Source organism: Suncus etruscus, chromosome 7, assembly GCF_024139225.1.
Source record: "Suncus etruscus isolate mSunEtr1 chromosome 7, mSunEtr1.pri.cur, whole genome shotgun sequence".
Classification (NCBI taxonomy): Eukaryota; Metazoa; Chordata; class Mammalia; order Eulipotyphla; family Soricidae; genus Suncus; species Suncus etruscus.
Window position 1 is genome coordinate 123823583 of NC_064854.1, and position 26357 is coordinate 123849939.

Consider the following 26357-nt stretch of genomic DNA (forward strand, 5'->3'; position numbering starts at 1 on the left):
TAAAGAAGTTAAAGAGAAATATGAACTTATGAAGGGGTATGCAAAATGGCAGAGTACAAAATGGACATTCTGCATACATAAAAACATAATTCAATGATAGTGAGTACTATTAATGTTTCTTGTGAGAGTACTATTAATGTTTCTTGTGCGCGCGGGGGCTAGATGGCAGAAAATCACCCGGAGGCATTCCTGTACCAGGGACGACCCTACAGCTGCTCTGACATCGATCTACTCAAAAGAGACATCCCTTAACACTGAGAAGACAACAAGAACAATGACCTGCTTACTGGACAGGGCTTGCTGTATTGCCCCTTTATGGTGAGGTTTGTCTATAACATCACCTGGAAGCAATCCTCTACCACAGAAGACCCTACCACTGCTCAGACATCGTCCTGCTCAAAAGAGACTTCCCTTAACACTGAGAAGACTTAACAACAACAACCTGCTTACAGGACAGGGCTTCCTGCATTCCCCTTTCATGGTGAGGTGAAACGAGAAGGCACTCCACATCATGACTTCAATGTAGGACATGCAGATTCCAGAATCTTTAATACAGAAACATGAGACCAACAACAGAGACTGTGTGATAAGTGTGTTGGCGCTACGGACAATGTCTTGGAGCGAACGATAACTTTCCTGAGGCCTAGAGCTGGTCTTATGCCAGGAAACTTCAGGGGTAGGATCTCTTTGTATTTAGGCCAAAAGGCAAAAGCCCCCTAATCCCTTGGCTTCCGGGTTTATCTACCTATTCCAAGACCCCTCCCAGGAATGGGCCGGGCTTAGCAGGTAAAGTCACACCTATTATCCGGTACCCAAGACCCCTCCCAGAAATGGGTGGGTCTCAGGTCGCTACACGTAAATCCAGGGTGGAGTAACATGAATAACCCCTGAGCACTGCCGGGTGTGACCCAAAAACCACAAAAAACAAAAAACAAAAAAACAAGAAAAAACATCTAACCCCATCAAAAAATGGGGAGAAGAAATGAACACTTTGTAAAAGAAGAAATGCAAATGGCCAAAGGCACATGAAAAGATGCTCCACATCACTAATCATCAGGGAGATGCAAATCAAAACAACTGTGAGGTACCAGCTCACGCCACAGAGATTGGCATGCATCACAAAGAATGAGAACAAGCAGTGCTGGCGGGGATGTGGAGAGAAAGGAACTCTTTTTCACTGCTGGTGGGAATGCCATCTAGTCCAACCTTTATGGAAAGCGATATGGAGATTCCTCCAAAAATTGGAATTTGAGCTCCCATATGATCCAGCTATACCACTCCTAGGGATATACCCGAGGAACACAAAAATACAATATAAAAATCTCTTCCTCACACCTATATTCATTGCAGCGCTATTTACAATAGCCAGACTCTGGAAATAACCAAGATGACCTTCAACAGATAAGTGGCTAAACAAACTGTGGTACATATACACAATGGAATACTATGCAGCCGTCAGGAGAGATGAAGTCATGGAATTTTCCTATACATGGATGTACATGGAATCTATTATGCAGAGTGAAATAAGTCAGAGGGAAAGAGATAGATGCAGAATAGCCTCACTCATCTATGGGTTTTAAGAAAAAGGAAAGACATTTTTGCAATAATTCTCAGAGACAAAAGAGATGAGGGCTGGAAGGTGAAGCTCATGACATGAAGCTCACCACAAAGAGTGATGAGTGCAGTTAGAGAAATAACTACATTGAGAACTATCCTAACAATGTGAATGAATGAGGGAAGTAGAAAGCCAGTCTAGAGTACAGGTGTGGGTGGGGTGGGGAGTAGGGAGATTTGGGACGTTGGTGGTGGGAATGTTGCACTGGTGAAGGGGGGAATTCTTTATATGACTGAAATCATACAACTTCAATCATATTTGTAATCACGATTTTAAATAAAAATAATTTAAAAAAAATCCAGTGAGCACTACAGCACTAAAGGCAAGCACCACATAATAGTCTTGGTCCTGAAATAAAACCATGCCGGAGCGCAAAGAGAAAGAAATAAAATTGGAGACATCAACTTCAACATCTACACCAAAACAAAGAAGTCAAAAAAATAGATAGATAGATAAATAGATAGATAGATAATTATTTTGTGCCCTTTTCCCCCTGCATAGGTATAATAAATATTGGGAGCATTAGAGAGGGAATTCCCTGGCCTAGGATATACAGGGTTTCTCCACCCTTGAAGTAAACTGTCATGGGATTGACTGTAGACTCCTTGTCTGTTCATTTACTCTCCCCTCAGTGCTTTTAAAAATATTTTTTCATAGTGTCTTTTTTTTTCTTGTTGTTTTTGGGCCACACCCAGTGATGCTCAGGATTTACTCCTGACTATGCACTCAGAAATCACTCCTGGCTTGGGGGACCACATAGGATGCCAGGGGATCGAACCATGGTCCATCCTAGGCTATTGCATGCAAGGCAGATGTCTTACCATTTGTGCCACCGCTCCGGCCCTCATAGTGTCTTTCTAATTCTTCCAGGTGACATAGGAGCTTTTGGAACAAAGTTTATAAATCATAGTCCTAGATTACATGCAGATAAAAGCAAATCTTTGATCAAGAATGGAGTTTGTAAGAGCTGAAATTGGGTAGAAGATGCTTGGAAGTGAAGTAGAAAATGATAGCCATAGAACAAGATTTGGGACCCTGACATCAGCAAAATAATATGCTTTCAGATAACAGAAGATTTATCTTATGTTAGGTTTATAATTGTAAAGGTAATTAAGGAACAATTTTCCCAGCAGAAAGCAGAGTGGTTATAGCTATGAATTTTATGAGATTGGAGTGAATAGTACAAACAAATGAGGTCCTTGCTTGTCTTATTTATGGCTGTTCCTGGTACAATTTCCAACATTTCTTATGGTTTCCCAAGCATTGCCAGGAGTAATCCCTGAATATCACCAAGTGTAGCCTAAAATAAGAAAAAAGACATAGCCAGAGCAAATGTATTTATTAGATACATTTTTGCACGATGTAACAAAATTTAAAGTAGTATTAATTTAGATAACATGGTTATACTAGTTTTAAAGTTTATGTATTGATGTGTGAAGGTACTGTGTCACACCACCACCAAAGTACTCAAGACCCTCTACAATTGTACCTTTATCACCTCTAACCTACTTTTTTTACTCCCTCACCCAAACTCTCTCCTAACTGCTTGGTAATCTGAATTATATGATCCAAGATCCAAGTTTGTCATTGTACAATATTGTCTATATTCTTATTTTGTCTGTATAGCATAGATGGTATATAAATGGCATAGATGGTATTATCAGTGGTCTTCAAACTATGGCCTGTGGTCCACATATTGTATTTGTATCTGTTTTGTTTCTTCATTGCAAAATAAGATATATGCAGTGTGCATAAGAATTCGTTCATAAGTTTTGTTTTTACTATAGTCAGACCCTCCAATGGTCTGAGGGACAGTGAACTGGCCCCCTGTTGAAAAAGTTTGAGGACCCCTGGATGATACTTCTGGTATTTGTTCTTGTACATCTGGTGTCTCTCACCCTCTTCTTTCTTCTTTGCTAGTTCTGCCCACAATGCAGAGAACTGCCTGATGTAATTTTCTGTTAGATATATTCTTTCTGGAAGCAGAAGAATGGGGCTTATTTTGTATATAAAACTTATAAAACTACATGGATTCAGATTCAGCATTAAAAATCTGCATATTGTTCAGAATAATGTTTATAAAATATGAGAAAAAATATTTGGTTTGAGGGCTACACCCATCTGTGCTCAGGGATTACTTATTCCTTGCTCTGCACTAAAGAATCATTCAAGAATCACTCTTGGAGGTCCTTAGTGTTGGAGATTAAACTCAGGTTGTCTGCATGCAAGGCAAGTGTCTTACCCCCTACCTAGACTATTTCTCTGATCAGAAAATACTTCTTTTTTGGGGGTTTTTGGGTCACACCCGGCAGTGCTCAGGGGTTACTCCTGGCTCTATGCTCAGAAATTGCTCCTGACAGGCTCGGGAACCATATGGGATGCCAGGATTCGAACCACTGTCCTTTTGCATGCAAGGCAAATGCCTTACCTCCATGCTATATTTCCGGCCCTTTATTGAGAATTTTTATATGAATTGACATTGTTTTTGTCAATGCTTTATCTGTATCTGTTGGTCTATGCTAATACGATTTTAATCTTTTTATTTAAAGAAAATTTATCACATAGTTGACATAATTGATCATAATACATATTTTTTCAGGTTGACAGAAATCAAAGTTATTAAGAAATAGAAAGAGCGGGCCGGGCGGTGGCGCTGGAGGTAAGGTGCCTGCCTTGCCTGCGCTAGCCTAGGACGGACCGCGGTTCGATCCCCCGACGTCCCATATGGTCCCCCAAGAAGCCAGGAGCAACTTCTGAGCGCATAGCCAGGAGTAACCCCTGAGCGTCACAGGGTGTGGCCCCAAAACCAAAAAAAAAAAAAAAGAAATAGAAAGAGGATAGAGAATTAAAAAATAAAGTGGAAAAAGAAGAGGAGAGAGCTCATTAGCAGTTATATTTGTGAAAATTGTTGTATCACCAATAAAGTCGTTAATAGCCGAAGGTTTAGTATGTTCCCTTTTTTTTTTTCTTTAGAGATGTGAGCTATGCTAAGAAGAAAGAAAAAATTGAAAAAAAAAAGATGTGTATGTGTGGCAGTTGTCATTTGCATAGGCACAGCAAAATATGGAAGAAATTAGAAAGAAAGATCTTTGGCCTAAAAAACAGGAGATCTTACTCCCAAAGTATTTTGGCATAAGACCAAATCAAGGCTCCAGGCATACTCAGTTGTCCAGCCTCCTAGTCATTCTCGGTGGTCAGCTCTTCAGTCTCACAGTTGTTGCTGTCAGGTTTCTGTAGTTATAGGTCCTGGTTGCTGTACAGGTCCTGTGTCGAAGATCAGGTGATGTGTAGTGTCTTCTGGTTCCATCTCACCATCAGTTAGCATTGCAGAGAATCCTGCCCTAAAAGCAGACTTTAGCTGTTGCCCGGTTGTCAGGGTGATATAAGAACTGTCTTTAGAGTAAATCAGTGCCATGGCGGTAGTAGGGCCTTCCTTGGTAGAATTTATGTTCCTGGTGCTGCTGTGGGAAACCATGTTTGTTTCCGTAGGTGGTATCCTTGGTTCAGGGGTGAATGGTCAATGTCCAATCCACTGGAGTACACCAGGTCATTATGCCAAGTATTTAGGGTCTAAGGTCCCATTGCAGTATAAAAGTTTTGTGTTCCCATCTTTAATAGATAAGAACTTGTTTGCATCTGTTAACTTTCCCCATTTTAATGTGCCTATGCAAAATGGGACAATGCCACAGGGAATTACTAGTGCATATGACCAAAAGTCCCCAGAGCCTTTTGCTTACATGAACTCTGAACAGATATTTGTCTACTGGTATACTGTATTGAATGGAACCAGAGAATAGGGGAAATTGCCACTACATGAGAACATATTTGATAACGGTTATGCCTATTAAAAGAAATATTCAAAGTAAATTTATATGTCCTCTTGAAATCTTTTAAAATTGTCAGGGAAGTGGTAAAATCCAGGGCTCAACTTCAGCCTGTGATTTGGTTTTGTGGAATCTAGGGATGATGGCTCCCAATTGTCCCATATCAGGAAGGGTTCTCAAGTGGGGAATTTCTCAGGAACCAAATCTGGTAGCAAGCAAAGGTCCACAGTAAAGGGAGGTGAAGGAAGAGGGGCCATCAGAAGCAAATCAATAGCAGCAGACTGTCAGTTTCTTCTCGTGCTGAGAATCTATCTTCACTTTGGGGGCTGGTTGGCATGTGGCTGGGCTGGGAGAATGTTCTACTTTGTGAGGAGTTATGGACTGAAAGGGAAAAAAAGCTTAAATGTGAAGAAATAACATGAAGGGCTCAAAAAGGGTTTGTAAGATATTAAGAAAAAAAGTGGTGAAGAAGGTTATCTATGACAGAGGGGTCAACACTATACTACATAGACATTATAACTATTATGAATGGAGATTAGACTGACATTGGTATAGCATACACAGATACTCATGTACCTACATCGGATAGCCAGAGGATAGATTTGTGGATTACTTTTGAAAAGGTTTCCCAGATGATATGGGACAGAACACTTGAAGCGAAGAAGGGAAAAGGAAGGAAAAAAAAAAAAAGAAGCAAAGCTGGCAAGTCTGCTGTGAAAGGTTCCCCCACCTTTTGTTTTCCCTTTTAGGCCAATCATGTTTGGTAAGGGTAAACTAGATTGAAGAAAGGTTTCATAGATTAAGTTGTGTGGAGCATTCTTAAGAACAATCATAGTTTTCAAGTCTAAATAACCAAGTGAGCACTATATCGGGAGACTATACCATGAAATTGATATTGATATTATATCTGTTTTTTTCCTTCTCATTGTCTTTCTTTTATTAATATCTTTATTTATACAATTTGATTACAAACATGATTGTAGTTGGGTTTCAGTCATATAAAGAACACCCCCCTTCACCAGTGTGACATTCCCATCACCAATACCCCAAATCTCCCACCTCCCAAACCCACCCTCCCGCTTGTATTTGAGACAGGCTTTCTACTTCCCTCATTCATTCACATTGTTATGTTAGTTGTCAGTGTAGTTATTTCTCTAACTGCACTCACCACTCTTTGTGGTGAATTTTTTTTTTTTTTTTTGGTTTTTGGGCCACACCCTGTGACGCTCAGGGGTTACTCCTGGCTATGCGCTCAGAAGTTGCTCCTGGCTTCTTGGGGGACCATATGGGACGCCGGGGGATCGAACCGCGGTCCGTCCTAGGCTAGCGCAGGCAAGGCAGGCACCTTACCTCCAGCGCCACCGCCCGGCCACTGTGGTGAACTTTTTATTATGAGCTGGACTTTCCATCCCTCATCTCTATTGTCTCTGAGAATTATTACAAAAATGTCTTTTAATTTTCTTAAAACCCATAGATGAGTGTTACTATTCTGTGTCTCTCTCCTTCTGACTTACTTCACTCAGCATAATAGATTTCATGTACATTCATGTATAGGAAAATTTCATGACTTCATCTTTCCTGACAGCTACATAAAATTCCATTGTGTATATATACCAGTTTCTATAGCCATTCATCTGTTGAAGGGCATCTTGGTTGTTTCCAAAGTCTGGCTATCGTAAATAGCTCTGTAATGAATATTGGTGTGAGGAACGAATTTTTTAATCGTATTTTTGTGTTCCCAGGGTATATCCCTAGGAGTGGTATAGCTTGATCATATGGAAGTTCAATTTCCAGTTTTTTATAGGAATATCCATATTTTTCCCATAAAGGCTGGACTAGACGGCATTCCCACCAGCAGTGAATGAGAGTTCCTTTCTCTACACATCCCCTCTAGCACCAATTGTTCTCATTCTTTGTCATATGTGCGGTGTGAGATGATACCTCATTGTTGTTTTGATTTGCGTATCCCTGATGATTGGTGATGTGGAAGCTTTTTATAATGTGTCTTTGGCCATTTGTATTTCTTTGACCAAAGTGTACTCATTTCTTCTCCCCATTTTTTGATGAGATTAGATGTTTATTTTCTTGTAAAGTCTGTCAGTGCCTTGTGTATTTTGGATGTTAGCCCCTTATCTGATGGGTATTGGGTGAATAATTTCTCCCATTCAGTGGGTGGTTCTTGTATTCTGGGCACTATTTCCTTTGAGGTGCGGAAGCTTTTCAGCTTAATATAGTCCCATCTGTTTATCTCTGCTTCGACTTGTTTGGAGAGTGCTATTTCCTCCTTGAAGATGCCTTTAGTCTCAATATCATGGAGAATTTTACCTACGTGTTGTTCTATATACCTTATTGTTTCAGGTCTGATATCAAGGTCTTTAATCCTTTTGAATTTTACCTTCATACATGGTGTTAGCTGGGTGTCTGAGTTTACTATTTTGCAAGTGGCTAACCAGTTGTGTCAACACCCCTTGTTGAAAGAGGCTTTCTTTGCTCCATTTAGGATATCTTGCCTCTTTATCAAAAATTAAGTGATTATATATCTGGGGAACATTCTCTGAATGCTCAAGCCTAGTCTACTGATCTCTAAGGGTCTGTCTTTATTCCAATACTATGATGTTTAGAAAACTATGGCTTTGCAATACAGTTTAAAATTGAGGAAAGTAGGGGCCGGCAAGGTGGCGCTAGAGGTAAGGTGTCTGCCTTGCAAGCGCTAGCCAAGGAAGGACTGTGGTTTGATCCCCCGGCATCCCATGGTCCCCCAAGCCAGGGGCAATTTCTGAGTGCTTAGCCAGGAGTAACTCCTGAGCATCAAACGGTATAGCTCGAAAAACAAACAAACAAACAAACAAACAAAATAAATAAATAAATAAAAATTGGGGAAAGTAATGCCTCCCAATTTCTTTTTCCCAAGGATTACATTCGCTATTTGTGGGTGTTTAATGTTCCAAATGAATTTCATCTTTGTGTTTAAGTTTGGTGTGTCTGTTGGTCTGTCTTTTCTTAAAATAAACCTTCCAGCTTTTCTTTTAAGGCTGGTTTTGCATCTGTAAAGTTTCTGAGCTATTGCTTATCTGTGAAGCTATGTATCCTTCCTTCAAACATGAACGTGAGTTGGGCTGGGTGCAGTGTTCTAGGTGAAGCATCCATTTCTTTCAGTCTTGTCACAATATCCCACCACTGTCTTCTGGCCTTGAGTGTTTCTTGTGACATGTCTTATGTAAATCTTAAGGATGCTCCTTTGAATGCAATTTCCCTTTTTGATCTTGCAGCTTTTAGTATTCTATTTCTATCTGTGGGATTTGTCATTGTGACTAGGATGTGTTTTTGGGGTGCTTTCTTCGGGTCTCTTTTAGCTGTTACTCTTCGGGTGTACAGGCTTTGGTTGCATGCCATCTTTAGCTCTGGGAGTTTTTCTGTAATGATGTCCTTGACTATTGATTCTTCGTGGAGATTTTCTTCCTGGGTCTCTGGAACTCCAATGATTTTTATGTTTCTGTTGAATTTGTCAAAGACTTCTATTTTCATCTGTTCACATTCTTTGAGTATTTTTTCAGTGTTTGATCATTTGCTTTAAGGTTCTTTTCCAATCTCTTCTGCTGTATTGAGTTGTTCTGCATCTCATCTTCCAGCTCGCTGATTCTGTCCTTGGCTGTTGTTCCTCTGTTTGAGAGGCTTTGCATTGAGTTTTCAATTTTATTTACTTTTTCAGACCTATTATTTCAGTTTGGAGTTGGAGTTTTCTTATTTGTTCTCTTCATATTGATCTATTCTTTCTTTGAGTTCTATGAACATTCTCCATATTAGTACTCTAAACTTGTCTGAGAGGTTAACTATGTGGTTGGTATTCTCTGTGACATCATAGCTGCCATCTTCATTCTCTATGCATGCTGTGGTCTGACATTGACACAGTTGTAGCACGACATGTACTACGTGTTGTGGCGGGGTTCATGGGCAGGGAGATGTGCACGATCGCAAAGCAATTCCTCCTTGGTCGATGAACAATGATGGAATTAAGTTGATTAAGTTCACTGGGGTCTCTCTGAGCAGTCTCCCAGAGGGATCAGAAAGCCAAAAATGGAGGGATGTGAAGGCTTTATAAAGGCACCAGCAGGAAATAGGAGTGTCCCGCAGGGTTCAGAAAGCCCGATATTATATCTATTATAGACAGTCATTAGTATGCTGAACAAATATACTCATGTGGTTGATCCATTGGTTACAGTTAAAAGGCAGACCTAGGTGAGGAGGGACATAAAATAAAAAAGAGAGAGAGAGAAGGAAGAGAGAAAGAAAGAGAGATTTTCTATTTTCTGGTCCAATCCTGTTTGGTGATGGTAAACTACTTTATTGGAGAAAGGCTTCATGAAATAGATAGTATATAGATCATTCTAGAAAATACATGATATGGTAATGAGCACTATATAGAAAATATATACCATGTATTATTATCCAGTGGGTCTTGTGCATCTTGTTTCTTTGCCTAGAGGCAACCTATAGTTATGAACATTATAGTACCATGGTGGTGAACTAATAAGCACACACTTGTGGTTTGGAAAAAAGGACTGATGAGAAGGAGGGCCTGTGTAAGGCTTGTGAAGGCCCCGGGCCTGGGGTGTTGCCACCAGGTCTCCTAACCCAGCAGGGGCCACACAGTTCCCATTTGCAAGGCAAATGCCCTACTGTTGTGCTATTTCTCCGGCCCTATAATTGCATTTTTTTGGTGATGTCTCTGTCTGTTTTTGGTATCAGGGTACTATTTGCCTCTCAGAAACGGTGATGATTCCTGTTTCTTTGGCATTCTGAAAAAGCCTTAAAGGATTAGAAGAACTCTAGTAAATCCGTCTGGGCCTAGGTTTCATGAGATTATATCTAATTTTTGTTTACTGATAAATCCTTGGCAATTATCATATTGAAATTGATGTGGATGATTTCTGGGTAGGCAGAGAGAAATCTGGTACCTTTCTCTTTCTAGGTCTTGAATTCCTCTACTAGACCTAATGTGTTTTATCTAACATTAGTGTCAAAGAAAATATAACACTAATACTCTGAGACAGATAGGCCAGAGATGTAGGCCACTCATCTTGCACACAGCTGATTAGATTCAATCCCTGCACCCCATCTTGTCCTCTGAACCTTGCCAGGAGTGATTCATGAGCACAGAGCTAGTAGTAAGTTCTGAGTGCCAACAGATATGACCCCAAAACAACGACAAAAAGGAAAAGAAGAAAATGAAAAATGAAATAAAATATAATCTTAATTGTAGTAATTTATAAAACTTGAAAATCCAGTGTCTACCTTCTAAGTACCTATTTTACATGTTTTATACCAAGAGCATAAGTTAACATGCAGTATTGATAAATGTTAAAGGATACAAGTATTTTCAAAAATTATTATGCCAGACTGGGTAGTTTTATAGTCTTTCCTTACAGAAAAAAAGTCTTGGACTGAGGAGAAAGCCCAGGCATTAGGAGTACAGGTGCAGGCCCCTGGTGAGTCTCTGGCTCCCAAGAATTCTAGGGTATTTTCTAGTGGTCCCTGGCACTGCAGGTTCTAAGTGGTTATATCAATTAGCCCTGGAATTGAACTGCTTAGCCTAGTTGGCTGAATATTGCCAGGAATGGCTCATGGGTTTCCTGAACACTGTTTGGGATGCCCTTTGTCCAAAAAAATGAAAGGAAAAAATTAAAGCTGCCCTAAAAATATCAGTCTTAAAATAGTATTTTTGAAAGTAAATCAATAAAATAAAATTTTATGTTAATTCAGTTGAATTTTACTATTGTATATTTTTGTAAAAGGATTTTCAAATCAGTTAAATGTGTCTCTCTAAATTCAAGTTAGCTAAATGTGTCTCTGTAAAGGAGCTAGAGATAATATGCGAGTAAGAAGCATGCCTTGCATTAGCTGACCCAGACTTGATCCCTGGCATTCTATATGGTCTTGGAGCACTGTCAGGAGAGATTCCTGAGTGTAGAGCCAGAGCAACCCTTGAGCATTGCTGGAGTAACCCCCAGAACAAAAAAAAAAATTACCATGAATTTACAATTTCAGTTAAGTAGGGTGATAATGGTTGTAGACAATATTCTGGATTTTTTTTAAAGATGATGTAGCTGATTGTTGTGACTCTGGTTTTTAGGCAATATGAAACTGTGGTTCCACTTGAAGATTCTATTGTCACTGAGGTTACAACAACTCTACAAGAATGGGCCAGTCTGTGGAAACAGCTTTATGTGGTAAGTAGTTGACAACTGTTTACTAGCACTTTAAAGTTTTATTATACCAATTGGAAAAAGTTATATGATCAATGCCATTTTTGGAGGGTTATTAGTATTTACAGGTTCTAAAATTAAAGTGTATGTTCTTAATATTAACCAAAGCATGAAATGACTTTTTCAGCTTGAAGAAAACATATTTGTTATATGTTTGCTGTTCTTCTACCATATTCTAGTCAATATAATGCAAATTCTATAGCATCAGTGAGTTTAGCTTCTCACACATGTGTCCTCATATTTCAAAATCAGATATTTAGTATTTGTTTAATGGTTATGCAAATGAGAGTTATTTGACTTCACTCTTTTTAAAAACTGCCATCTTGTATAGTGTTGCAATTATGTCCATGAGAAGCTATTATTGATAGATTGTAAAGTAAAAAATAATTAAAAATATTTAAAACACTTCCCATCTTTCATTTACTAGACTGGGTGATAGATTTAATAAGGGAGAGATTCAATAGAATGAAGTTTTGAATTTGTGGTGATTGTGATATGGGAACATATACTTTGAGATTTTTAAAAAATATTAAGCTATGTTCAAAGCTCATGTACTTATGTAAGTTAATGTTATTTCAATAAAATGAAAGACAAATCACAAAGATTCTGGGACCATGTAGAGGAAGTAGGTTGACATTATTTATGAGTAGCACCTCACTTCTTTTCTTTTTTAGTGAAAAATAATTTTCTTTAAAGTATTTGAGGAGTTCAGCCGTTGACTTTGTTCTTTAAGGATTCATTGACATTCTAGTACATGAACAATCTAAATTTAAAAAGGGCCTGTTATATAGGCAGGCTGGGAGGGCAGGAGGGTGGTATGGGATGCACTTGGGGAACATTGGTGGAGGGAGGTGGACTATGGCGGTGGGATTGGCTCTGATATATTGTATGTCTGAAACCTAACTATGAAGAACTTTGTAAATTACAATGGTTTTTAATAAAATTAAAATTAGAAAAGAGAATGTAATTTTTAAATAAAACTGTTGTTTGAAACAAAACTTTATAGTAAAATAACCTGTATATTCTCTCAGCTTTTTACCTCCCAACTTCTTAGAAAGCTTATATTCAGGATAGTAATGTTATAGCTACTGTAAGATCAGAAAACAAATATAATAAAAAAATGAAAATACATAAAGAAGGAAGGGCTGTCAGTAGCTATGCGGGTATTTAATAATGAGGGATAGGGATTAGTTAATACATGTAATAAATATGTTGGGCTTAGAATAAAATAAAATCTTGTATAACTATGATAGCTCAGTGTGAAGGATGTAAGGGAAATTACAAGGAAACTAATCAAGTATTGAATATCCTAATCCTCAGAGGAGTTGATAAATCTGTTATGGATTTATTGCCTATAAATTTAAACTTTTTGAATTAAACTATGCCTTTAGCGGTAGATGTGGTAAGTCTTATACATACACATAGAGGTGAGAAGATAAATCCCTGAAATGCTGCAAACCAGTGAAAAATTAATGATGAAAAGAAAAGTAAAATAATGACTCTTCAGAAAAATATAATCTGTTTATTGATAAACCAATAAATTGTATCATCTTTGTGGGTGTGAGAGTGCTAGAGATTGAATCAGAGCCTCATACATGTGAAATATGTGCTCTATCATTGAACTATATCCCTGGTCTCTCAAAAGTGCTTAATAAGTTTTCTAAGCTTAAAAACATGTCAAATTGGGGGCCAGAGAGATAGCATTTGCCTTGCATGCAGAAGGATGGTGGTTCGAATCCCGGCATCCCATATGGTACCCCTAGCCTGCCAGCAGTGATTTCTTAGCACGTAGCCAGGAGTAACCCCTGAGCGCCACCATATGTGGCCCAACCACCACCCCCCAAATGTCAAATGGGCCAAAGAGATAGTACAGTGGGTAAGGCATTTGTCTTACATGCTATTGATATGGCATCCATCTCTAGCACCGCATGTTTCTCTGAACATCATCAGGAGTGGCCCCTAAGCACAGAGCCTAGAGTAAGCCTTTAGCATTGTCTGGTATGGCCCAAAATCTGAAAAAGGAAACAAAAGCAACAGGAGTATATCTTATACAAGTTTTTGCTAGATCAAAAAATAGTAAATTTAATAAATGAGCCCATATTCTCTGAATACATGTAGAGAGTTATAGGTCACATAACATTTAGACTAAATAAGTCACAGGGTTTGAATTTTGGTCAAAATTGAGTAAATACATTTTATTTTATTCCTCTTACTAATAGCAACAAATATCCTGGACAAAACATATAAATCACCTACCAGAAAACTCTGAAAGTTAGGGAAAAGAAGATGGACTGACTAGGGACCTTGGGACTCAAGTATTGAGTAAGTTCATGGATTTTTTTCCCCTTGCCTCCCATATATCGTTCCCTGAGTGCTGGAGAAACTGGAATCCCCACAACCTGGAAATGCTAATGGATAGAGATAAAAAGTAATTCTAAAGTAAACCCTATTATCTCGAGCCCAAACATGGTCCATTAAGACAGAAACTGTTTATTCCTGATTTTTCTCTAGGAAATATCACAGTAAAAGATATATTCCTCTTACCCAACAGGCAATATATCAGTGGAATGCTAGAGTATGTCAGGATTAAAGTTATATCTGTATACATAAGCCCAGTACTCTACACATTTGTAGTAATAGAAGTATCTCTTTCTGCATTTAAGCTTGTGGCATGAACTCTGATTTTTTATCCCAAAGGCCACCAAGTTTAATGAGGCTCTTGTTCTCTTCAACATAGCTTAGATATGAGGCGTACTCCACAGAGTCTGTTGGTTGAACTCTGGCTTTCATAACTACCTAGAATTAAGAAGGTGTTGCCCTTATCCCAATGAGTTCTTTGCATAGAATCCTGCTTTTGGTCATTCTTTGAAGAAAGAAGGATTCATATGCAGGAAGTCTATTACTGTAGATTTAGGATTTCCAGTCCTTTTGCACTAATAACTTTGCAGTAATAAAATTACTATGCTCAGTTGAATTTTCTTGTCATGACCCTGACTTCTACATATTTCTCACCCCATCAGTGAAGCATTGATCATTCCTGAACACCCTGTGGATAGAACCTTATATTTTGTTCTTGCCCTGTTGAAATGAAACAATCCTTTTTTCCCACTTAAATCTATACTGAGGATAAAGTTAAGTCCCTTTACTTAGTAATACAAAGATGGGAAAACTAGGAAAAACTTTTAAAATTAAATTGATAATTGAATCACAGCCCACATAAAATGATCCTGGCATTTAATTTAGAATCTACATAGGTAGAACATTTGCAAAATAAAAATGCTTAGATAAGGACAAGAATTTCATAGTAGAATACATAAAATGAATGATGTACAATCTAAAATTATTTATTATTATAACTAGCAAAATCTCAACACAAATAAAAGAAAATAATACCAATTTGAAATGATACCAAGCTGTATCATAAACAATTTAAAACGTTTTAACAATCTTAAAAAGCATTTATAATTTAGTTCAAAGATTAATTGCACAATTTAAATAAGTGCAAACATAGGAAACTATTGTAAAGAAATAGAAAATAAAAATAAATGAGGGGCCGGAGCAGTGGCACAAGTGAATAGGGCGTTTACTTTGCATGCACTAACCTAGGATGGACCATGATTCAATCCCCTGGCATCCCATATGGTTCCCCAAGCCAAGAGTGATTTCTGAGCTTATAACCAGGAGTAACCCCTGAGTGTCTCTGGGTGTGGCCCAAAAACAAACAAACAAAAAAAATCAATGAAATTTGAGAATTGCAAGAAACAGTGATCAACTTTTAAAAAATTACTGGATTAATTCAGTAGCAAAATGGAAAGAATTTGGTGAATATTTATATGTAGCAATCAAGTAATGAGAATCTCAATAAATAAGAGAAGATAATTGAAAAAGTAAGTTTTAGGGGATGGATGAAGAACTCACATCGAAGATTACCTTGTATGTGGCTTTAGCTGTGACGAGGGTTGCTGATATAGTTCCTAGCATTACCAGATATGCTTCCTGAGCTCAAACCCAGGAGTGGCCTCTGATCACTGACAATTATACCTCTCCCTCCAAAAATTTAGCTTCAATACAAAGACCTGTTGAGAAGTAACCAAAGGTTTAACATTTGTGGCATCATATATCTAGGGATAATAGAATGTGAAACCAAAGAAACATTTGAAGAAAAATTACTTAAGCCTTAAATTTGGCAAGGTAATTAAACATTTAACTATGGATTAAGTTGAATTAGCTTTAAAGAGAATAAACCAAAGAAATCCTGAAAATTAAGGCCAATGGTAGGATATGGCAGTTTAAATGACAGCAGATTTCTCATTAAAAACTATAGAAAACTGAAAGAAGTGGCATAGAATTTATTCAGCAACTGAAATACAAACAATTTTTTTAAGGTTCTTTTTTTTGGTTTTTGGGTCACATCCAGCATTGCTCAGGGGTTCCTCCTGGCTCTATGCTCAGAACCCCTCCTGGCAGGCTCAGGGACCATATGGGATGCCAGGATTCAAACCACTGTCCTTCTGCATGGAAGGCAAACGCCTTACTTCCATGCTATGTCTCTGGCCCCAAATAAAAACAATTTGATGTTATTGAAGAATTTTGTTTCGAGGAAAAATATACTTCATGAATAAAGGAGGTGCGAACCCATTTTAGATGGAGAAAAACTTAAAAAACTTCATTATCAGTAGATAGCTTAATAATAATGACTAGGGCTAAATAATAATAGCACAGTGATAGGACATTTGCCTTGCACGCGGCTAACTCAGGATGGACTTGGGTTTGATTCCCGACATCCCATATGGTCCCCTGAGCTAGGAGTGATTTCTGAGCTCATAGTCAGGAGTAACCCCTGAGTGTCACCGGTGTGACCCCCCAAAAAAAAAAACCAGGAAAAAAAAAGACTATATAGGTAGATTATCAAATACAAAGACAGAGTTAATGGAAAGACACTTGGAAATTAGGAAAAATTATTTTGCCTTTTTTGTGGGGGTGGCCTTTTAGTGTTACTCAGACAACTTAGCCAGTTGTTCAATGCAAGGGAGATATGCAATGAGATACTACTGAGGCCCTTTGGTGTGGTAGATTATCTAAGCTAAACATGTGGTGCATAGGGACCTCCAGAACCATACAGTGATGCTTGAAACAGATTAGTTTTGGTTATATATCTTAGCCACTCACTATCTTTCAGTCTTCAAATACCATGTTTTGGGAAGAAGTAATTTTACTTTATTTTTAATTTTTTAAATTTAAATACTGTGGTTAAAAGGTTTTTCATGAGACAGTTGGTTTTTTTTCCACAGATAAAACTGTTCGTGATTGAGTAACAGTCATACAATATTCAACAATCTTCACCAGAGCACATTTCCCTCCACTGAAGTCGTGTTTTCCTTCACCCTCCCCAATGCTTCTCCCATTCCTTTTCTTAGGGCATACATTTTTCTTCTCTCTTTTTCTCTTACCTCCTTTTTCCCTTTTAGACACTGTGATTTGCAGTACAGTGTGCATTTTCCACCACCGATATCCAGTTTTCTTCCTCCCACCTGCCTCTGGGGCAGGCATTTTACTTCTTTTTTGTTTTCCTTTTTGACACTGGTTTGCACTATTGTTAATGATGGTGTGCCATGCATATCTTAACATCTCCTTTCATCACCCAGTTCTTGTCCAGAGTGATCAGTTATAGCTATCACTTTCATACTAGACTCTTCTCTACACAGACTGTGCTGTACTCTCGAGTCTTTGTGTCAGGCTTCCTGCCATAGGCTGGTCCTCCTGATCCTCATCTCTATAGTCTCTGGATATTATTACTGTCTATTTTCTTATATGCCACAGATGAGTGAGATTATATGTTTATCCTATCCCACTGACTCATTCAGCATAATAGCATATTACTGTTCATCTCCATATATGTATAAGCAAATTTCATAACTTCATCTATTTCATTGTATAGATGTAACACAGTTTCTTTAATCACTCCTCTGTTGCCAGGCACCTGGGTTGCTTCCTGATTCTGGCTGTTGTAAATGGTGCTGTGCTGAACATAGACTTGAAGAGGGCACTTTTGTATTGCGTTTTTATGTTCCTAGGGGATATCCCTAGGCATGGTATTGCTGGATCATATGAAAGCTCAATTGTTCAGTTGTTGTTTTTTTTAAATTTATTTAAAGAAAATATATCACATAGTTGACATAACTGATCATGATACATTTGTTTTAGGAAGGCCAAAAGCAACATGATTTAAAAAATATAAAATTGGGGGCCGGAGAGAGAGCACAGTGGTGTTTGCCTTCAAGCAGCCGATCCAGGACCTAAGGTGGTTGGTTCAAATCCCAGCGTCCCATATGGTCCCCTGTGCCTGCCAGGAGCTACTTCTGAGCAGATAGCCAGGAGTAACCCCTGAGCGCTGCCAGGTGTGGCCCAAAAACCATATATATATATATAATTGAAAGAAAAAGAGATAGAAGAGAAAGGAAAGAAGCAAGTTCAGTAGCAAGTATATTTTGAAAATTATTGAATCTCCAATGAACTCATAAAAGCACTAGCAGAAAGTTTAGTAAGTTCTTTTTTTTTAAAGGATAAGAGTTCAAAAATACAGTAATAATGGTGTGAGTGGCAATTATTGTTCTTTGCATAGGCCCAGCAAAATTTGGAGAAAATGGAATTAAAAAAGCCTTGGCCTAAATACAAGGAGACCTTACCCCTGAAGTTTTCTGCCATAAGACCAACTCTGGGCTCCAGGTATACTAGGTTGCCCAACCCCTGAGTCATTCTTTGTGGTCTGGGTGAAATTTTTTCGCACATTAGTTGTGTTGGTGTCAGATTTCTGTAGTTAAGGATTCTGGTTTCTATGCATTTCCTTCGTCGAAGTCAGGATGATGTGGAGTGTCCTCTAGTTTCATCTTACCATTAGATGTGGAGAGCCCTGTCCTGCAAGCAGGTTGTTGCTGTTGCTAAGTCATCTGGGTGTTAAGAGAACACTCTTTGGAGTAAGTCAATGCCAGGGCAGCAATAGGATCTTCCCTGGTAGAGGTTTGCTTCCTGGTGATGTTATAGACAATTGTGGTTATTTCCATAGATGGTATCCATGGTTCAGGGGTGTATAGGCAATGCCCATTCTTCTGAGGCCTGAGCCAAGTCATTATGCCGATATTCAGGGTATTAGGCCCAACTGCATTACAAAATTTGTGTTCCTATTTCTATTAGATAAGAACTTCTTTGCGTATGTAATATTTTCCCATTTTAATGTGCCATGCAAAAAGGGAACAATGCCACAAGATATTATTGGTGTATCTGGGGGCTGAGGGAACAAGTCCAACATTCCCTGTAACTTGGTTCTAACATGAACTCTAAACAGAGAGACTCTTCTACCAGAATTCCTTATTAAATAGATCACAAAGAAAAAAAAGTGGGGAAAATTGTCACTATATAAGAGGATATTCAATGAGTTATAGCTGTTAAGGGGATATATCTAAGATATTCAAAGGAGATAAACATGCCCCTTTTATGACTTTAGAAATAGTAAGGGGAAGGGTATTGAATCTGGGACATGACTTTGGTCTGTGATTTGGCCTTCTGGAGTTTGCAAAATGACTCCCAGCAGTTTCATATCAGGAAATGTCTTTGAGTGGGGACTTCTCAGAAACTGAGTATGGAAGCAAGTATAGGTACACAGAGAAGGAAGATGGAAGACAGGAGGCCACTAAGAGTAGATAAATACAGAGTATTAGTTTCTTCTCAGGTTGAGAGTCTTATTTTTTTCACTTTGGGAGCAGGTTGGTAGCTGGCTTGAGTGGGGATAAAGATCTGCTTCGTGAGGAGCCAAGAACTGAGGGTACAAATGGTTAAATGTGGGGTAATAGGTGGTGGGGGTGAGGGAGTAAAGGACTAGAAATGAGCTTGTAAGGTGCTGAGCCAAGGGAGGAAGAAAAGTATATAACATAGACATTCTGTATATTGCAAACAAAGATTAAACCCTATGATATCCTATTAAACTATCTAGACTTTATGCGTGGGGGCACTAGCCTCTACGTGGTTTGAGACTAAACACTGGTGGGAAGGAAAGTTGCTGGCGACTTCCCCAAGCCAGCCCCTCTTGTGTAGGGTCGGGAGTGGGGAAAGCCTGCGGTCTCCTTTAAACTCCTCTCCGGCACCCACTTCACTGGTCCCCTGGGTGGGTGCGCAGGGATAGTCCCCGAGTCCGGGAGGAAGGAGAGGGAAGGCTGTTGGGGCAGCCCAAGCCCCGCAGTGCTCTCCCTCACCCCAAGCTTGGTAAAAAAAAGGCCATTGGCATGGAGCCTTGCCATTCCCCAAGCTGGTGAAAGCTTCTGGCTCCCAGAAGAGGAAAGAGTTTCTTAATGAGCTAGAAGCTGAAAGTTCACCATCCTCCCCGGCACCCATCAATTATCAGTTTTTTGAGGAATATCCATATCATTGGACAGGATGGCATTTCCATCAGCAGGAAATGAAAGTCCCTTTCTCCATTTCTTCAAAGTCCATTTCTTCAAAATGTATAGCATTTTATTACTGTGTATTTGGCCATCTGTATTTCTTTTTTCTTTTTCTTTTTTGGTTTTTGGGTCACAGCCAGTGGCACATGGGTTACTCCTAGCTCTGTGCTCAGAAGTCACTCCTAGTTGGCTCGGGGTACATAAAGGATGCCAAGAATTGAACTGGGGTCTGTCCTGGGCTGGCCTCGTGCAAGGCAAATGCCCTACTGCTGTGCTATTGCTCTGGCCCCATCTGTATTTCTTCTTTTAGGAAATGTTTGTTCATTTTTTCTCCACATTTTTGGATGGGGTTAGATGATTTATTTCTTGTTAAGTTCTATTAGTACCTTGAGTAAATATTAACCCTTTATCTGGTGGGTATTAGTAAATAGTTTCTCCTGTTCCATGGATAGCCTTTGTATCCTATTCACTGTTTTCTCCCTTTTATCTTTGCTTTCAATTGTTTGGACAGTGGAGTTACTTCTCTGAAGAGGCCCTTAGCTTCAATGACATGGAGTGTTTTGCTTACATTTTCCACTGTGTACTTATGGTTTTAGGTCTGATGTCAAGGTCTTAATCCATTTTTATTTGACCTTGTGCATGGTGTTTAAGAGAGGTCTGAGTTCACTTTTTTGCATGTTGTTGGCCAGTTATACTAACAACACTTGTTGAGAAAGCTTTCCTTGTTCCACTTTGATTTCTTGCCCATTTATCAAAGATTAATTGACTGTATATTTGGGAGTTAGTCTTTGAATACTCAAGTCTATTCCATTGATCTGAGGGTTGGCTGTATTCTAATACCATGCTATTTTAATGGCTATTGCTTTATAGTACACTTTTTTTTGGGGGGCCACACCCGGTGATGCTCAGAAGTTACTCCTGGCTATGTGCTCAGAAATTGCTCCTGGCTCACAGGACCATATGGAATGCTGGGGATCAAACCCAAGTCCATCCTGGGTCAGCCATGTGCAAGGCAAATGCCCTACTGCTGCACCATTGCTTCAGCCCCAATGTTTTATAGAACAATTTAAAGTTGGGAAAGTGAAGCCTAAGGATTATTTTAATTATTCATGGGTGTTTATTGTTCCAAATGAATTTCAGGAGTGTTTGAACCACTTTGAAAAATATCCTGTGTATCCTTAAAGAGATTGCATTAAATCTATATAATGCTTTGGGGAGTATTGCCTAATGATGTTAATCATCCCAATTCATGAGTCTATTTCCTTGTGACCTCTTTTATTTCTTGAAGTAGTGTTTTGTAGTTGTATAGGTCTTTCACCTCTTTAGCTAAGTTGACTTCAAGGTACTTGATTTTCTGAGGCACAATTGTAAATGGGATTGTTGTTTTAATGTCTCTTCTTTTTATTATGTGTATTGGGAAAAGCCATGGATTTTATTGTGTTAGTTTGGTAGCCTTCCACTTTACTATACAAATCTATTGTTTGTAGAAGCTTTTTGGTAACATCTTCAGGATTTTCTAAATATTGTATCATGTCACTGTAAACAGTGAGAGCTTATTTCTTTTCCTATCTGGATGCTCTTGTGTGCAAATATATTAATGTAATACCCAAATAAACAAAGGGAAAAACTGGAAAGAAATGATTATATTAATTGATGCTGAGGAAACTTTTGACAACATTTAACATCTCTTTATGATAGCAAAAGGTCTCTTTAAGACCACATAAGGAAATGAGATAATATCCCATATTTATGAGTTGGAATAATATTGTCAAAATGTCTGTCCTACCCAAAGCATTATCCAGTTTTAATACAGTTTCTTTCAAACTCATGCTGACATTCTTTAAAGAATTAGAACAAACAGGGACCAGAGAGATAGCATGGAGAAAAGATGTTTGCCTTGCATGCAGAAGGTTGGTGGTTCTAATCCCGGCATCCCGAATGGTCCCCCGAAGCTGCCAGGAGCAATTTCTGAGCGTAGAGCCAGGAGTAACCCCTGAGCGCTGCCGGCTGTGACCCAAAAACTAAAAATAAATAAATAAATAAAGAATTAGAACAAATACTTCTAAAATTTGCATGGACATATAAAAATACACAAAATCATCCTGGAAATAAAAGAAGTTTGGAGGTATTAGGGCTGGAGAGATGGTACAGTATGTAGGGTTCTTGCCTTGCATGTGACTGACCTGGGTTCAATCCCTGACATCCCATAAAGTCCTCCAATCCCTTTCTTAGTGATTTCTGAGTACAGAATCAGAAATAACCCCTGAGCACTTCTAGGTGTGGCACAAAACCAAACCCAACAAAAGTTGGGAGGTATTGAATTTTCTGATTTCATTCTATAATTTGGTATAGCTTTGGTAACCAAACCAGCTGACAGATCAGTATGTCAGAACTGTGAGACCAGTGATAATGTTCTCAGCTATAAGGATAATCTATGCAAAAGGAGTTAGGCTCATGAAGTGGAGCAAAGAAAGCCAATTTAACAAATGGTGATGGGGAACTTGAATAATCACTTGTGAAAAAAATGAAACTGCATCTGTAACTCACACCATAGACAAAAATTAAGTGGATTAAAGATCTAAAGATTAAATCAAGAACCATAAGCAACACTGAGGGAAACATAGGCAGAGCTCTCTGGGATCTGGATCTCAAAGGTGTCTTAATCATTGACCTGATTCCATTGGAAAAAAATAACAAAAATAAACACATAGGAATATCTAAAGTTTAAACATTTTTACACGTCAGAAGAAATTAGGGCTAAAATAAAAAGGAGCCCAATGGATTGGGAGAAAATATTTGTACATAGTACTTCAGATAACAGAATAACATGTGAACTCTGTAAATCAGAAAGCAAAACTTAGCCACTAAAACCCATCAACTCCACCAAAACAAAGCAAAAATGGGGAGAAGAGATTTATACACTTGGATGTAGAACATGATAATAGATAGCCAAGAGCATATTATAAAGTATTCGTTACCACTTAATATCTGGGAAACACAAAACAGTTATGAGGTATCACCTCACACCATTAATAATGGTATATCTCTGTCTATCTATCTATCTATCTATCTATCTATCTATCTATCTATCTATCTATCTATCTATCTATCTATCTATCTATCTATCTATCTATCTATCTAGGTATCACCTCACACTATTAATAGTGGTATATCTCTGTCTGTCTGTCTATCTATCTATCTATCTATCTATCTATCTATCTATCTATCTATCTATCTATCTATCTATCTATCTATCTATCTATCTCATTTATCTAGATTTGCCACTAGTGTGGCAAAATGAACATTCCATTCATATCTGTTCCTATAGAAAACTGGATGGAAATTTCTCAAAAAAGTAAGAATGAGTACCTATTTGAACCAGCTATTATCCCATTTCTTTTTGTGGTTGCTGTTTTGGGGTCATAACTGGGAGATGCCCAGAATTTACTCCTGGCTTTATTTTCAGGGATCACTCCTGGTGGGGCTTGAGGGAATCATATGAGATACAGGATAAAACTCAGTTTGAGCACATACAAAGAAATCAACCTACCTATTGTACTATCTCTAGCCTCTCCCATTTCTAGATATCTGCCTTCAAAGCATAAAAACATTGATTCCAAAAGATGTACAGGCCTATGTTCATCGCAGTTCTTAATAAATAACCAGGAAGTAGAAGCAACCCAAATGTCTCAACAATATATGATTGGATACAAAAATTTTGGCACAAACACACAATGTAACACTATGCATCCACAAGTTATGCACTTCATGGTAACTTGGAGGGAATTGGAAGGTACTTGATTAGGCAAAATAAGCCAGAGGCAGAGGAACAAGTACAGTGTACTCTGACTCATCTCTGCTATTAGAGAAACAGATCATGGATATGGACAATATCAATTGATAATAAATTCTGGACAGTAGATTATATTCCAGAGAGTGCCAGATTGGTGATGTCAGGCTTAGGCAAAAGAGTAGAATGTCTAGAAGTAATATAAGAATCTGATGAAGGATCTGAAAGACAGTGGTGGTGGAACACAAAATAAGTAACAGTTTGCATCTAAATCATAACTATCAATGAACAATAATGGGCAGAGAGGCAGAGAAGGGGTAAGAACAGTCAGGTCAGAGGTAGCACAGGGATGGGGTAGAAGGTCCTGGGCATTTTGGTGGCAGTATTATGCAATAATTTTGTACACCACTATCATAAACTTGAACACCATTGTAACCTTATTACTTAAACTATAGTAAAAAGTTAATAAAAATATACCCCCCTTTTGGAGGAAGCCCTCAGTTCCCAGGGCTTACTTCTAGCTCTGTACTTAAGGATCACTCCTGGCAGAGTGGGGAATACAATGTTTTCAACAGTTTGGAAGATTGATTAACTGCCTTTTTTTGGGGGGGAGGGGCACACCTTGTGACGCTCAGGGGCTACACCTGGCTATACAGTCAGAAATCACTCCTGGCTTGGGGGACCATATAGGACGCTGAGGAATTGAACTGTGGTCCTTCCTAGGTCAGCCACATGCAAGGCAAATGCCCTACCGCTGCACCACTGCTCCAGCTCTGATTAAGTGTCCTTTTATCCCACCTCTTCCAGTTTCCTTTGTTTCTGACTCTTTATATGTAAGATTATCAGAGTGATGTGAAGTGATATCTCTTTGTTTTGATTTGTATTTTCCTGATAATCATTGATGATGAACACTTTACCTATGTGCCATCCTGATGATTAACACTATGTCTGTGTTCCATGCTGTCTTCTTGTCTCCCCATTTTTCAGTGAGTTTTTGTTGTTGAGTTTTGTAAGTAGTTTATCTTTATTATTTAAGGTCAGTGTTTGGCAACTGTGAATAATTGTTTCATGCATACAATATTCTAACATCGTATTCTTTGTCAGAATCTACATCCCTTTATCATTGTCTGAGACATTCCCTCCATAGTGTCGTCTTCCACACCCGAACCCCATTATAAATTCAGTTCTGTAAACCAGCTCTCGGGTTCTTTTGACTTTGGCCACTTGTTAGTCACTGTATTTATTTGTTTGTTTGTTATTGGGTCACAATGATGGTGCTCAGTGGTTACTATTGGCTCTGCGCTCAGAAATCACTCCTGGCAGGCTTGGGGGACCATATGGGATGCTGGGGATTGAACCTGGGTCCATCCCGGGTCAGCCACAAACAAGGCACATGCTAGCCTACCACAGTGCTGTTTGTTTGGCCCCTGAAAGAAAGCTCAAAAGATCCTACTGGGATTCGAATCCAGGATTTCCTGTTTACTAGACATGAGCTTTAACCAGCTAAGCCACAGAGCCAGCATGCTCACTGTATTTATTTTTATTTCATGTATGAAAGAGCGTTCTGTATCTGTCCTCCTTTTGATTGATACTCTCTCTAGACCCATCACATATTGTTTTCTGTCCTTTAAAAATATTTTAGACACTAGTTTACAAAACAGTTAATGGTTTTATGTATAAACAGTCCAATGTTACATCCCCCACTAAAGAATACCTCCACCATATTCCTAGTTCCTCTCCACTATCCCCCTACTGCCATACCAAGCCTCTCTGCCCCCCTTCCTACCATGGTAATCTTCCTATTAAAGACCAGTTCCCAGTTTCTTTTGCTTTTTGGTACTTGTTATTCCCCTATTAGTTTCTTTATATCCTGCATATGAGAGACATTATTCTATGTCTCTTTCTCTCTCCTAACTAACTTCACTCTGCTTGATACCCTCCAGATACATCCACAAGTAGCAAATTGCATTATTTCATATTTCCTTATAGCCAAATTGTATTCCACTTATGTATACATACACATATATATGGTTTCATAATGTCTTTATTCAGATATTTGGCCTTATTTCTAGATTTTGGTCATAATGGTAGTACTGCCGTGAACAAAGGAGGGTAAATTTTTTCAGAATAGAGTTTTTGTGCCTTTGGGGTAAATGCCAGAAAAGTGGAATTGCTGGTTTGTATAGATGCTAGCTCTTGTTAAAAAAAAAATTACCCATATTCTTTTCCAAAGAGGTTGAACCAATTAGTGTTTCCTTCAGTAGTGGATGAGGATTCCTATTTTTCCATATCTATGCCAACACAGGTGGTTTTTGTTCTCTGAAATGTGTCCCAGTCCCAGTCTTACTGCTGTGACATGATATCTCATTATTATTTTTATTTATTTATTTATTTGATTGATTATTTGATTTTTATTTGATTATTATTTGA

The 26357-nt window shown here is 38.5% G+C and overlaps 1 protein-coding gene across 11 annotated transcripts in view; it reads left to right on the top strand.

The window, feature by feature from the left end:
- The window catches only part of DOCK3 (dedicator of cytokinesis 3), a 391971-nt gene that overhangs the window by 109240 nt on the left and 256374 nt on the right, over nt 1–26357 (top strand). For all 11 annotated transcript variants that reach the window (XM_049776670.1, XM_049776679.1, XM_049776672.1 and 8 more), the window contains exon 5: nt 11570–11666. In XM_049776670.1, the coding sequence (XP_049632627.1) occupies nt 11570–11666 (97 nt within the window). The remainder of the gene's footprint in view (nt 1–11569; nt 11667–26357) is intronic.